A 16,442-nucleotide genomic window follows, 5' to 3' on the forward strand; every position below is an offset into this window, starting at 1 on the left:
TTCACTCTTATTCACATGTCTTTGGATCATTCTTACACTTGGTTTGGATTTACACTTTTGTTTTGAAAATTGTTTGCAACAATTATGTTACACAATTTTAAAATTTCATTTGCACAAAATTTTCTTGTTATGATATTATGTGGTTTTTCACAAAACATTTTTGGCCTTATATCTAATTTTTCTCAATGAAAGCTTAAAAATGTGCTTAGCAATTTTTTAATCATGCAATTTTGTCAATTTGTTTCATTTAGTCAATTCAATTCGATTTTTGAGTTTTTTTTGAGTTTTTATGGACATACAAATTATTTTCTAAATAAATGTACATTCTACAAAAAATTATAATTTCCACACATTCATCAACCATATTTCCACTCTTTAAATGATGGTTTGTCCTCAAGCAAATGAAAAAAATTGTCTTTGGAAAAGAGATGTTTGATGAATATGGAAAATTATTAAAAATACAACTGAACTAAAAATTTGCAAACAATTTAAAACACATAACATAATTCAAACTAAAATTAAAACATGAAAGAAAATAACAAAGTCTAAAGTATGAACACATGGAAATAGTTTTGCAAAGTATCAAATGAATGAAAATAAAGTAAAGAGAAAATCTAATTTATTGCTTTGCTCAATCTTCATCTTCTTCATCAAGACCTTGTGATCTTCCTTCCAGCCTTTGAGTGATAGCCACAAACTCCTATAGGTTCCAAAGTTTAGATGAGAGCCATAGATGATATGAAAGCTTCTATACATGCTTGTAAAAGCAATTTTTTGTTGGTTTTGGAAGTGTTGTTCTTGAACAATTGCTTCTAAAGTAGGGTTACTTGCTCTTCCACGCGATGGTTGAGAAGAGGAACCCACATCTCCAAACTTCTTTCTCAAATGGGCCCTAGCTTGGGCCAAGATTCTTTCCTTGCAATAGGATTGGACATAAGAGGTGTTGATCTCGGTTTTCAGTGTCACGATATCCCCATAAGCTTCGGGTACTTCTTGGTACCTACATAAGTCATTAATAAGTGATGGTAAGATCAAAGAAGTTATACCCCTTGAGATGAAGTTAGCAATTGCATCCAAGATGATGGTCGCGATGTCAATGGAATCTTCCTCATAAATGGATTTGATGAGCTTTGTCTTTCCTAGAGGTAGATCCGAGACATGAAAAGTCGGCCAAATGTTGGACAGTCAGAATGCACTATTTTACACTGTTACTGACTTTTTTATGATTACCTCAAATGTATACATTATTTTAAATTGACAATTAAAATGACATAATAAAATTATATTAAAAAGAAGATAAAAATATTAACAAGTTGATTCATAATATTAATTTTCGTAGAGCCACATAACTATTTATAACCAAAATTGATAGAAGAAATACAAGTTGAATTTATATTGGATTTAATCCTTTTAGTGAGCTTTGTCTCCTAAGTTGAACGAGTTTGAGGTCGCTCAGCGAGACATATGTAGTAACTTAAAAATTTCTTGATGGAGGACTTCGCTATGCAATAGCATAGGGACTAGTCCTCATTTTGAGACATTAAAGACTTGTTGAGCGAGTAGTTCCAATTTCTATTTCATCTATATTTTCTATCTTTTTTTCCTTTTATCAATCAAAGTGGATATATTGTTTTTGCACCTAAATTCTTTTTACAAACGTGTCACAAATATAAAGTATAATAATTAAATGATTGAGAAACTAGTAAGAAAGCTGAAATATTATTTAATTGAAATATTATTATATCAAGATTTGAAACAAGCTAACTTACATAATATGTTATTTATATCCCCTTCCTTATGAATTAAGTGGTTGAAGAGCAAGAGGTGGTTCTTGTTGAGTAGTAATGTTAGAAATGAGAAGCCTCTTCCTCCCTTGAAGTTTATGTTGTTCTTTGTCATCCCAAGTAAAGCAAGTATAAGAATCGGGTGGCCCAAGATTCTTACATGGTCCTTTCTTCTGAATTATCCATTCGCAATTTTTGCAGCTATCTCTAATTTCAATATAAATATTAAAGTAGTGACTTTCTCCTTCCCAACTAAAGAGACAAAACCATTGCGTACGATTAATAAAAAAAGGAGAAATTGCAAACCCGAAGTTGTAACTTTCACCGGGAGCCAAAGTATGAAATCCATTATCACGATACTTATCCTTGCAATGAAAGCTCAATTGCAAATTTGGAATTTTGTTTGTTATTCCAACATTTGCTCTTGGAATAATTCTGATTGACTCCACACCATCCATCGTTTGCGATATAAAAAATATTGTTACTAACATAAACCATGATAACACAAATTTATTTACTAAAGCAACCATGATATTATGGTACTTGTGATTGATAAATACAAAAACTATTGGAATCATATTAACTAAAGATATATTTCTTATTATATATACAAGATTGAGGGAGAGGGCAACTGGAAACAGATCAAGTGCCCCAATCATCTATCTATTCAACATTCTAGATACATCGAATTAAGTGATTGGCTTAAAATTTTAATACTTTAACATAACATTCAATGTTTCTTCATTTTTGCATTAAATTCAATAATAAGTTATCTTTTGCATTAATTAATATTGTGATATAAAATTTGTGATTAGGGAGTTGTAACTTGTGAAATAGTATATTATTACACCCTCATTTTCAAAGTTAAATTCATTTAATATAAAAAATGTCTCTAAATGCATGCACTTGTTTGATTAATTATTAAAAAAAATAGTGGTCAGACACAATGAGAATGGTTTTTAATCATGACTATCATAATTTAATAGGCAATGATCAATAATTCTTCTATATTCCTTTTGAAGAACTATATAAAAATAAAAAATAAGAGAATAATATAAAAATTGTTAACTATTGTACTCTAAGAACACAAATTTAAAACCGTTGAAAGACAAGGCCTTGTTTTAGGCCAAGAATATACTAATGAGTAGCAGTCAAAACTACAAGCACGAAATGGTAGCTAGAATTTTAAGAAAGCTTATACAATATTTAATTGAAATGTTGTAGTTAGATTACTAGATAAAGATTTAAAACTAGCTATCATTTTCTCTAAGTTGGAATTGCTCCAGATCTGATTTTCGGTTAAACATCAGTTACACAACTTCTATCTTACATTATATTTTATGTAAGGCCACGACTATTATTATTTTGATGCCTTCAAAATTTGAGATTTTAAATTTAACATTCAAAGTTTCATGCATCAGAGTTTTCTTTGTCTCTGCCTCTTCCCAATGTTTTAAATTGTTGTCCCGATTGTGATTACATTTCCCATAGAAAATTATTGAAAAACGGTGTCACAATGACATTATTCATACTCATGTAACTGTAATTCAAATGCATATTTTTTGTCTCACAAAGTGTGTCCTGTAACACCTTGTTTTGTAACTAAAAAATTAGGACTTTATTATAAAAATGTGATAACAATATATAGAAATTTAAAGTTAACATCTTAAAAATTAGAGTAGATTTAAAACTTTTCGACTGACAAGTTCAAGATACAGAAACATTCAATATTATCTTTACCCAAAAACGAGACATTATGTTCAACCTCAAACATCAACCATAAATATAATTATCGTTGTTTAAGTAGGCAACTTTATAAATCATCGATTAATCTTAACAAAATGATTATAAAACACATCATATGTGCAAAAAGAATCATTCTAAAATATTTTTCATAAAATGTAACATAAAAAAATTAGTTCAAACCTGATTCATCAATTTGATTGATCTTAAACCAAGCCCACCTTCTTTGACAGGGTAGCAAACCTTACGCCAAGCAAAAGTGACTAGCTTTTTGACCTTAGTATCCCCAGACCAGATGAAGTTTCTTATGCAATTGTCCATCCTTTTTAGCAAATTGACAGGCCAACTATAGACATGAAAACTATAAACTAACATGCTATGAATTATAGATTTAACAAGCTCAACTCTGCCCATAATTGAGAGGCAAGATCCCTTCCACTTGGCCAACTTGTTGACAATTTTGTCTGCTATTGGCTGCAAATGAATAGCTTTTGGTTTTCCTTTGAACAAAGGAACACCAAGATAGTTGAAGGGCAATTGACCAGCTCCAAAACCTAGCCAGGTAGTGAGTTTCCCAATTTTCCTAGCATTTGCCTGAGTAGAGTAAAACTTGCACTTGTTCAAGTTTAAACACTGACCAAAAATTCTAGCATAATCATTAAACAGATCTTTTATGGCCCACAGTTCTCTCTTGATTTAATGTAATGAAATATATTATTAATTAATCTACATTAAATATTAGCCTTGTATGTTATTCTTCATAGAGATTGTACACACTGAGGATGATTAGGTGAGATGGTTATGGAGGTTTAGTTTGGACCAAGTTGAAAACATTTTGTAATAATTCGCATTATATAAATTGTATTAGAGAGTTTTTAGTATTTGGAAGGGTTCTTTTAATGGAAGACATGAGGAAAATATGCTCCATAGGTACATGGAACCTTAAGCTTGGAATCTTGAGGCTATTTCTTTGGACTTCAGATTTCAACCCCAATCACCAAAAACAAACTCACTCTCAAACTTGGATTAGAATTACTGGTTTACCCCAAGAATATTGGAGTCCAAAAATCATTTTCTCTACTGCTGGAGGTATTGGAACTCCTCTGTCTTTAGATGTTGCAACAAGTAACAGAACATTTGGCCATTTTGCCAAAGTTCTTGTAGAGATTAACCTAAAAATGGAGCTGCCTAACCAAATCTTGGTTGAAAGAGAAGGGTTTTCTTTTTTTGTTGGTATAGGGTATGAGAACCTGCCAGAAATTTGCACAAGTTGTAGTGCTATTGGTCATGTCCTTGCTCAATGTCGCAGGGTGACAAAGAAAAACTCAGTTGATGAAACAACAAAGGCTAAAGCCAAAGGTCAGCAAGTCTCCAAGCCTTATCTTGAAGTTGCACCTACAAATAAGGTTAAAAAGGTTCTGATGCCTATTCAAAGGGAGGATGATACACCCCCTAATCCTAAAATAGACAATGCCTTTAATTCCAGATAGATTAATGACTTAGTCATAAATCTGGAAATTGACAGAGGGGAGGTCAATATGGACACTCTGGGCAATCTTGTGGGAAACCCTGCTTCTCTAAGTCATCAAGTTGATGAGGATTTCAACTCAGACAAAGAACAGGAGGAGCTACAGGTGGTTGACTCAGATGACTCACAAGCTAATGTCATTGTGCAAGAAACTGCCAATTTGGATAATAATGTTGCCTCTTCTGATATGAGGTTGCTAGGCAGGCTCTGGGCAGGTGATAATGTCTCTCAAGATGGAGAGGAGGAATTCACACTTGTTATGTCCAAATCTCAAAGGAAAAAGAAGAGAAAAAGTGGTAAATCTCAAAGGATTCATAATACCTGAAGGGGTGGATATTTAACCATTGCCCAATGAAATCCTATTTTGGAATTGTAGGGGATTTGGTAATCATAAAACTAGGATTTTCTTCAAAAATCTTTGTATATCTATAAAGCCTGATTTAATTTTCCTTGCTGAACCTAAAATTCTTAGTAATAAGGTGACGGATAGGTATTGGACTTGCTTAAATCTCAAGCTTTTTGTGGTCAATGATAGAGGTTCTCTCATTCCTTCCATTTGGGGGCTCTGTAACCGTGATCTAGCTCCTACTGTCCTAATAAATACTGATCAGCATATTTCTCTCTCAATGTTGGTGAATAACAAGGTTCTGCATTTTTGTGTTGTCTATGCTAGAACTAGCTACCTCCTTCGGAGGCCCCTTTGGTCTGAAGTCCAACAGGTAATCTCTGATAATATTGGGCCTTGGTGTTGTATAGGGGATTTTAATATGGTCTTGGGAGCTCACGAATGTAGAACTCTCAGATTACCTGCTAGAATTTCTTCTGATGAGTTTCAGACTTTTATTGACAATGCTGGCCTCATAAGTCTTCCAACTACGGGTGCTCAATTTACTTGGTCTAATAGGCGTATTGGTAATGCTAGTACTGAGAAACGGCTTGACAGAGCTATGGTTAATGATGATTGGGTTAATGATTTCACTCATTTTGTTTGTTGCACTATGTCTAGAGTTGCTTCTGACCATTTCCCTTTGTTATTCTCTAGTAACAATCAAGTGCAGACTCGAAAATCCTCTTTCAAATTTTATAAAATGTGGTTGCTTAACACTGACTGCAGAAGACTGGTGGCAAAGGTTTGGAATGTTGAGGTGGTGGGCTGTCCTATGTTTGTTTGATCAACCAAGCTTAAAAACCTGAAAAATAGCTTATAATTTGGAATCATAATGTCTTTGGTAATATTCACCAAAGGGTCCTTGCTGTTAAGGCCAATGTTGTTGCCATTCAAAATTGCATTAATGATCATGGTCATGATAATAGTCTAATGGTTGAGGAAGACTTGGCTCAATCTGAGCTGATGGATGTTCTACTAGTTGAAGAATCATTCTCGATGGAAAAAACTAAAATTAATTGGCACACAATGGGTGACAGAAATACAAGTTTCTTCCATAAAGTCACCAAGATTAGATATGGCACCAATGCTTTGTCTATGATCAAGGATGGTGAAAATACTCTTCATAACCAAGTTGACATTGAAAATCATGTCCTTGCTTATTATACCAATCTGTTTGCTTCTCCTAACAACACTTCCTCTAATTCTCTTATTCATGATGTGATTCCTAGATTGGTCACTGATGAGGATAATTCTATGCTGACTAAATTGCCTTCTCACACTGAAATCAAAGCTGAATGGGGACAGTGCTCCTGGCCCTGATGGCTTCTCTAGTTGCTTTTTTCATAATTTCTAGGACATTACCAGTATTGAGGTGTGCAATGTTGTTTTGCAATTTTTCAACCAGGGTTGGTTGATGAAGAACTTAAACTCTAACTCAGTCATCCTGGTTCAAAAGGTCAAGGGTGCGGATAGAATTGACTACAAGCCTATTGCCCTTGCTAATTTCCAGTTCAAAATCATTACTAAGATCCTTGCTGGTAGATTAGCTATTATTGCTCCCAAAATCATCTCTAAGCAGCAGAGAGGATTCATCAAGGACAGATAAATTAAGGATTGTATTTGCCTTGCCTCTGAAGCAATAAACATGTTAGATCATAAAGCCTTTGGGAGCAATTTGGCTATCAAATTGGATATCAAAATGGCCTTTGACACAATAGATTGGACTTTTTTGTTGGACACTCTTCATGCTTTTGGTTTTAACCATAAATTCATTCATTGGATAAACATTATTCTTGATTCTACCAAGCTCTCCATCATTGTTAATGGAAATAGTGTTGGCTTCTTCAAGTGCACAAGAAGGGTTAGACAAGGAGATCCTCTTTCTCCCTTGCTTTTTTGCCTGGCTGAGGATGTCTTAAGTAGAGGTATCCTTAAGCTAGTCAATGAGAAGAAGATAAGCACAATTGCTGGTCCTAATAGAATGCACTCTCCTAGTCATGTTCTCTATGCAGATGATATTCTCATCTTTTGCAAGGGTGTCTAGCTGCTTTGTCTTAAGAAACTTGTTCTGGACTATGCTCAAGAGTCTGGGCAACAAATCAACACTCAAAAATGTAAATTCTATGTCATCAATGCCAATGCCAGAAAAATTAATGCTATATCTTCTCTGTTGGGTTTTGTTAGGGGTTCTCTCCCTTTCAACTACCTAGGGGTTCCTTTGTTTAAAGGTAATTCTATAAGGTATCATCTTCAACCAATTGCTGACAGAATTCTTGCTAAATTGGCAAGTTGGAAGGGCTCCTCCTTATCCATTATGGGCAGAGTCGAATTGGTGAGATCCATTATTCACATCATGCTCCTTTATAGTTTTCATATTTACAAGTGGCCTACTTCTCTGATCGATTGTTTGGACAAAGGAATCAGAAACTTCATTTGGTCTGGGGACATTGGCACTAGAAAGCTTGTCACAGTGGCCTGGAGCAAAATCTGTGTTCCCATCTCTCAGGGAGGATTGGGGCTGAGATATATCAAAATGTTGAACAAGGCTGCCCTTCTTCATTTAGCCTAGGATATGAGATGTGATAACCATGATTGGGCCAGATTCTGCAGGAATAGGTTTGGTAACTACAAGGATACCCCTAATAGGCACTTTAAATCCTCCATATGGCCTGGCATCAAAGAGAACTGGTCAATCACATCTACAAACTCAATATGGTTGATTGGTAATGGTGAGAATGTCAACTTCTGGAAGGAAAACTGGCTAGGGGAACCTATTGCTGATACTATGGGAATCCCTGCTCAAATACAGAGCTCCCTTCTAGCTTTTGTGTCTGATTTCATTGTCAACTCTAAGTGGATAATTCCTGTCCCAATTAATAGTCTTTTCCCTGATGTTGCCCTTAGCATAGCAAATACAATTAGATCTAATGGTGTTTATAAGCTAGTGTGGAGGCATTCTGAGGATGGTTTGCTATCTCTAAAGGTTGCTTATGATTTTGTCTCTAATTCTTCTAATCCTATCCACTGGTGCAATCTAGTTTGGTCTAAGGTGATCCCTCCTTCAAGCTCTTTCATCACTTGGAGGATAATTCATGGTAAAATGCATTCTGATGCCAACTTGCAAAGGAGAGGTTGTGCCTTGGCTTCTAGATGCAATTTGTGTAAAAAGGCCATATAAGACTCAAATCATATCTTCCTCAACTGTAATTTTGCTATTAATATTTGGAATTGGCTTATGTCAATTTTCTCAATCAAAATCAACTTAAATTCCATAAAAGAGTTCAACAAAAATCTCAGCAAGCAACTTCAACAGCTTTTGCTAATCTGCTCTGTCAGCACAATTGCAACTATTTGGTTTTGCAGGAACCAAATAATATTCGAGGACAGAGTGGTCTCTCTCAATCAAGCAATTGCTAGGATAATCAGGGACACATCTATCTCAGGCAATTACTCTACAATGGATGCTAATATCCTTCTATCAATGATATGATTATTCTCAAGCATTTCAAAGTCAGTATACACTACAACTCTGCTCCTAAGATTACTGAAGTTCTCTGGTTGGCACCTTCGGTTGGTTGGATAAAGGTAAACACGGATGGTGCGACTTTCGGTTGTCCTGGTCATGCGGGTGGAGGCGGCATATTTAGAGACCACAAAGAAGTGTTTCTTCTTGGATTTGGCTCCTATCTTAATATACAGTCTGTCCTCTATGCTGAGCTTTATTCTGCCATTAAAGCTATTTCCTTGGCCTACAAGAAAGGTTGGTTGAACATTTGGCTTGAAGTTGACTCTGTTTTGGTTGTGCAAATTTTTAGAGGAGAGTCCAATCCCCCTTGGCAGCTTCATAACAAGTGGCATAGGTGTACTAAGATTCTGGATTTGTTAAATTGGAAAATCACTCACATTTACAGAGAGGGCAACTCTTGTGCTGACAAATTGGCCTCTTTTGGTACTAAGTCTAGAAATAGTACAACTTGGAATTCAATACCTTGTTTCATTATGAATGATTATAATAGGAACTTACTCGGTCTTCCTAATTACAGATTTAGGAACATGTAACTCCTCTTTGTATCTCTTTTATTTTGGTTCCTTTCTGTAATATTTCTTGTGCTATAGCACAGTTGCTTAAAAAAAGGGTTCTTTTAGATTTTGTTCTACCCTTTTAGTGTTTTTAGTACTATCAAAGGTATTTCCTCTTCTTTTTCTTGGTAAGGAACTAATCTCTTTTAGGATTCGTGGTTGTCCCTTCCAACAAGTGTCACTCTAAGGAATCAAACCCCGACCTAAGGGATCCGGTGAGACCTTACACCATTAGACCAACGTCTTGTTGGTCTACCTTTTAGTTTACTGTGTCATTGTAAAAACAAATTATTTTTATGTATAAGGTTTAGTGTAGAAATTGATTTTAAGAATATTATTACTAAAAATAATTTAAATAATTATATACATTTTTATAATTCTGCACTGTATACTATACATGTTATAAAAAATATGGTGTTACTGGACAGGAAAAGTATATACATAGATTAATTCTTCTATGATTACTTCTTATCTTCTTTAAGATAATAAATGAAATCCATATAGCTGAATTGTGTCACCCATTCTCATAAAACATTGGTTATGGAAAACTAAGTGCCTTTGAAATTTTGACACTGGTAATCCTATAAGTAAGAAATTTATCTTTTTTGGTGCGTGTGTCTGTCCCTCTCGATAAATGTCGCTCACAAAAATAAAACTTTTAATATAGTAGGATACATGGGGATCTACCGGAGGCTTATGATACTAGATGAACATTTTTTTGTTTCCTACAGGTATCCTCGCACTGGTGACAATCCTGTCCGGGCCGGAAACATCCACAGGTACGTGGAGCTAACTCTCTCAGCGGACATTTTTCCATCTACAAGTCTCGAACCTGAGATCTTGCTTAAAGGGAATATAACATGTACCACTTGAACCAATGCCGATTGGTATTAGATGAACATCTTGTTAAGTGAGACTTTAATATAGTAATATTTAAAGTTTGTAGCAGCAATTTTATTTTTTTTTGTTTTGTGGTTATCATGGCATTGTTAATTCAATTTATTAGTGTCACTAAAAACTTCCCATAGTTGCATTTATTTTTTTAATACAGTTCTTGGTATTTTTTTTCATATGTTATTACTGATATAAAAATATATATTAAAATGCTTCATAATTCTTATTCATAATGTATCATATTAATTGTCACATTATCATTTTCACATGTTTAATATCGATTCTAACTTTAGGAAAACAAGAATCACTAACCTTTTCTTGTTTATTGTTTATTCATTTGTCTTATATTGACATACATTAATTACTTTAATCACTCTCTAGAAAATGGAAATATAATAGTTGATGATTTCAATAAGGGAAAAAGATATAGTCAATATAAATGTTTTTTGCACTGTCACCACATCATCCACTATTGATTTTTAGTCATTATTAATTTTTAAATAAAAGTATTGTAAATGAATGATGAATAATGTACTGATTGTGTATAAATTTTTACATTGTGTATACATTTTATACTCTTTCAATAAACATTATTTTGAAATTTTTAGTCAGAATGCACTATTTTAAGTTGTTACTAACTTCTAATTATTACCTCAAATGAATACATTATTTTAAATTGACAATTAAAATGAAATAAAGAAATTATATTAACAAGAAGATAAAAATGTTAAGAAGTTGACATGGAGGGCTATCATTTCAAACAAGCTATTTTCTGTAAGGCTGTGTTTCTATGGGTCTTTTAATAAAGACCTATTTAATATTTTATAGGACCTATTTTATATTATGTATTCACAATTTTTTTCTCATCAGCCATTTTTAATTTATTTTAAGTAATGTATGACAATATAAAACAAATAGAAAAAAATGAAAATGTTTTTCATTTCCTAAAGTGATAAATAATAGAGTGTCATATTTATGCACCGACAATATAAATATTTATATATAGTTAATACATTATCCACCATTCATTTGGATTAATTTTTTTGAAGATTCAATGATAATTAAACATTAATGATGGATGATGTAGTAATAATATATAAAACTCGTATATTGTGAGTATATATATTTTTTCCTCTAAATAATATATAAAAATAGAAAATATTAAAGTGACAATTAAAATGGGGCCATGGAATTAAGAATTAAAATTTATAAGAAGAAATAATTTAAATTTTAATGTATGAAACTTTAAATTGTAAAAATATACATCTCAAAATTTTGAAGTTATGCAGTTCTAAAATGCCGATCCTAAATTGTATTAGTCGTTGCTCTTATTTTATCCAAGGTATTCCAATCCTATATGATTTTTAAAATATTATTGAAAATGAATTTTATATTTAAGGGAGAATCTATTTTTTGTGCGGCTTGAATTGAATCTGCAAGTTATCAACATTCTTTTTATCGCATCTTGTTTGCCAATTGTAAGAATAACGAGATCTTGAATTGATGAAAGTATAAATAGCATATTAAGAGAGGGTAAATTACATTTTGTACGATTTTCGTTCTTTTAAAAATTGTTAGAATAAAAATTGCAACATAAGTTAAAAGATAAGAACAAATAGTGCAAAGTTGAAAATAGAAGGGATAGAGAAAACCAACTAACATTTATATGGATTCACGTCCTTCATCAACCGAAGTTACGTCATATATTATTATTATTATTATTATTATTATTAATCCCTTCCTTATGAATTAAGTGGTTCAAGAGAAAGAGCTGGTTCTTGTTGTGTAGAAGGGTTAGAAATAAGAAACATCTTCCTCTCTTGAAGTTCATGTTGTCCTGTGGTATTCCATGGAAAGCAATCAAGATGGTTGGAATAATACTTACATGCCCCTGACTTCTGAATTACCCATTGGCAATATTCACAATTATCTCTAATTTGAACATAAATATCAAAATAATGACTTTCTCCATCCCAACTAAATTGGCAAAACCATTGCGTACGATTAATAAAATAGGGAGAAATTGCAAACCCGAATTGATAATTTTGACCAGGAGCCAAAGTATGAAACCCATTATCACGATGTTTGTCCTTACAATGAAAGCTCAATTGCAAATTCGGTAGCTTGTTTGCTATTCCAATAACTACTTTTGGAATAAAATTGAATGACTCCACACTATTCATCATTTGCAATGTAACAAATATTGTTACTAATGTAAATGATGATAACACCATTTTATTCACTAAAGCAGCCATGATATGATGGATGATAATGGTGATTCATAAATACAATAACTATTGGAATGATATTAACTAGAGATATGTTTCTTCTTATATATATACAAGATTAGTGGGAATGGGCTAAGATTAAACAAACAAAAAATCACCTCTAATATTGAAGAGGTGAATTGTAGTTTTTGTATTGCATTCAAAGGTAAAAGTGTCATCCTATTAAATCTAAAGGATAAACGTGTCACATCATTCTATTTTTTATGTTCTTTTTTATACACTTCCCTCTTCAATATTCTTCTGTTCATTATACTACATACATATTATTATACTGCTAATTCTAATAAATGTCATTCTCGAGAATGTAACCTTTTATCTTTTTGTCTATATGTAGATCTAATAAAGCCTTATACCACTAGATGAATTTGGTATTAATTTGAACAATAATTTATCTTTTGCATTAATTATTATTCTGATATAAAATATGTGATTAACGAATTGCAAATTACATTAATTACCTTATATTCTAATGTTAAAGACAAAACAAAAAAGTGGAAGTTACTCCATGATGATAATTACATCATATTTTATCATATTTTATCTTTGTGGATATTATTGATATAGATTACACTCAATTGAGTTTTTCAAAATTCAATTCATTTGATGTAACTAAAATGTCTCTGAAAATCATGTACTTGTGTTACACTTTTTCTTTTTTAATATTAACGTATGAGTAAATTATATTAATACTCTCCGAGTTTTTCTTTTCCTTATTTTTTGCACCTACTCACTTCCTTACTTAAAAAATGATGTTTTAGCATTTTCTTTTCTTCCAAACATATTTTAGTATTAAAAAATCAAATAATTAAATATATATAATTTTCAATTATGCAATTTTTAATCATATTTACATTTTTATCTTAAATTTAATTATCTGACTCTCGTTTATTGAAGTATTAATGTTGGACTCAATGTATTAATATTACAATATTTTATAAAAAAATATCAAATATGTATATCATTTAATTATTTCTTAATCTCTGTACATAGCCATTAAACATATATCTCTTATTTTTCCCAAATAAAATGTTAAAATAATAAATGATAAGAACAACAAATTAAACACTAAAATGACCTGATGATTTACCATTTTTCTTTTCTTCCATACATCATAATATTTTAAAAACCAGGTACTAATATTTATATTTAATTAAATTATGGAAGTCTCATTCATGGAAATACTAATATTATTAAAATATTTCTTTATTGGTAGATAGAACATCTAGTATTATAATAAAAAATCAATAAATTTAGAACGGATCATATATAAAGATCCAAAATCAATTTATGAAAAAAGGTTGTACCATAATGTGTGTATTTATTATTTTATTGATAAAAACTAAATTTTCATCATGACCATGTTTTATGAAATTCCACCTTTTAATAAAATTTTCAATTTTAAAATTTCATAGTTTCAACATAAAATAATTCAAAGTTTCTTTATTTTTGAAATAATTTAAATAAATAAATCTATTTTGCATTAATTACTATTATGATAAAAATACGTGATTTGGTAATTTTAAATTGTGAAATAGTAATTATTATTACACCCTTTTGACTTTATAAAAAGTCAATTCATTTTATGTAACTAAAATGTCTTTGAATGCATTCACTTGTTTTATGTTTTCTCTTATTCAAATATAATATATTCCTCTCTCCCTTACTTAGATATTGATGTTATAGCATTTTCTTTTCTACCATACACTTTCTAGTGTTATAAAAGTTAAATAATAAATATTAATTTTTTCTTCAAATTATACTCTATTTAGCATAATCGATTTTTTATATTCAATTAAATCATCCAACTCTAGTTATTTGAAGTATTAATGTTGGACTTAATTGTCCGACCCGATTTTCGTGTGGAAGACCGACTCTACGACTTAGGAAAAACAAAATTGTTTTTGACCTCTCTCAAAGGATTTGAAGTCGCCACTATATTTTTTATGGTTAAAACGTAGAAAACTTTCTATTATGCCCAACTTGGATAATAAGATAATTAAACAGAGATTCTGAGCTTAGAAGTTGATTACAGGTCGGGGGAGATATTAGCATCTCGTCTGCCCATTTTAAAACGATACCCACACAAGTAACATGGACTTTTATACCCTTAAAATATTTGTTAAATATTCAATTACTCAATAAAAATATTTTTTATTTTTTATTTTGTGTTTCACAAAAGTTTGTCTTTCTCATACATATCTTTAGGTGCAATATGAATAATAAAACTACATAGTTCTGGTTATTAAAATTGGTTTAATTTGTTTGGTTGATTTTTGTTGATTTGGAAAATATTGTTTTGGTTGAGTTGATTTTTATCGATTTTAAAATATTAATAATATATTATTGTTTTAATTGAATGAAACTAATAACCTAGATATGGTATTAGTCGTAGACCTTTTTCCCATTTTCAGAGAAGTTAGAGATGAGTCGAACCATAACCTTACTATAAAAATTCCATTATTAATTAGGTGGTAAAATAGTTGGAAATTATTTTTTAACAATGCTCAATGAAAATGTTTTATTGGAACTGTAGAGGGTTGGGAAATCTAAATACTAGACTTGTTCTTAAGAATCTTTGTTTGTCAAATAAACCAAATTTAATTTTCATCTCGGAACCTATGATCTCAGCTGATGACTTAAATCCTACTTTTTGGAATACTCTAAACCTTAAGTTATTTCTGACTAATAGCAGAGGGTCTTTGAGAAATATGTGTAATATTTTAAACAAAAAATATGATAAATGCAATTAAGTTAAACAAAACATTATATTATTGGGACAAGTCCAGATAATATACAAATCAATGTATTTTCATTATTTTTTTGTTACAAAATGCATCAACGGTTCTAAAGAAATATTGTTTAAATCGATCTTATACTTTATCGTAACGAACCAAAAATAATAAAGAGGTATTGACTCATATATTATTTGGATTTGTCTCCACAATATATCATATTTTGATTAACTTAATATTTTTGTTTAAAATATTACACTTATTTCTCATGCAAGGGTGGTCAGTATAATGAAAGTATAAAAATGAGGGGGTTTGCGTAGGTGTAAAAAAGTAAGGGGTGATTTGTGTAATTTCGCTAAAACTCAAGGAGTGTTAGTGTAATTCACTCTAAAACTAATAATCTAAATGAATAAGGTCAATGATGTTATGACAATGTATTAATTTTTACACTAACACTGCATAGATATTACAATTAATTAGTATTATTTCTAACTTCATAAAATAAAAAACATTAAAAAATTTCGTGTTTTCCTCTTACATTAATTAACTTGACTATTTATCCTGAAATTGGAAATATTATTGATAATTTCAAAACATTGTTTTGGATATTTTAGTGTCAATGATTACTTTATATTGTAATTCACTTTCGATGATCACCTTAACCTAGAAAACCCCTTTTAAGATTGGTATTTCAACTAAAATTTTGGATTCAAAAATTGATTACTTATTGAGAAGGAAGATATTAGTATCTCGTCAACCCGTTATTAAACATTATCCTTGATAATCACATGAAATTAAATATACTTATAAGTTTGTTAAATCAAATAACTATTTATTAAAAAAATACATTTTTTAATTTTGTGTTTGAAAAGAGTTTGTCATAGTCCTATGTATCTCTAGTTGCAATGGAGAAATCAATACTACGTAATTTTTAAATAGAAAATATTTAGTGTGTGTGATTGCTTTTAATAGTGAATTAATAAATTTTAAGATGTTGATGTTCTA

At 31.0% G+C, this 16,442-nt stretch overlaps 1 protein-coding gene across 1 annotated transcript; it reads right to left on the reverse strand.

Annotated features, from left to right (window-relative positions):
- On the reverse strand, positions 1,689–12,702 carry LOC109347126. Its single transcript, XM_019586851.1, has 3 exons — positions 12,587–12,702; positions 9,721–9,726; positions 1,689–2,219 (listed from the first exon to the last, which is right to left on the reverse strand). The coding sequence occupies exons 1-3, from the start codon at positions 12,670–12,672 to the stop codon at positions 1,796–1,798; spliced, it is 516 nt and encodes a 171-aa protein (XP_019442396.1). The 5' UTR covers positions 12,673–12,702; the 3' UTR covers positions 1,689–1,795.

The sequence above is a fragment of the Lupinus angustifolius genome, chromosome LG05, assembly GCF_001865875.1.
Source record: "Lupinus angustifolius cultivar Tanjil chromosome LG05, LupAngTanjil_v1.0, whole genome shotgun sequence".
In the NCBI taxonomy this organism is placed as follows: Eukaryota; Viridiplantae; Streptophyta; class Magnoliopsida; order Fabales; family Fabaceae; genus Lupinus; species Lupinus angustifolius.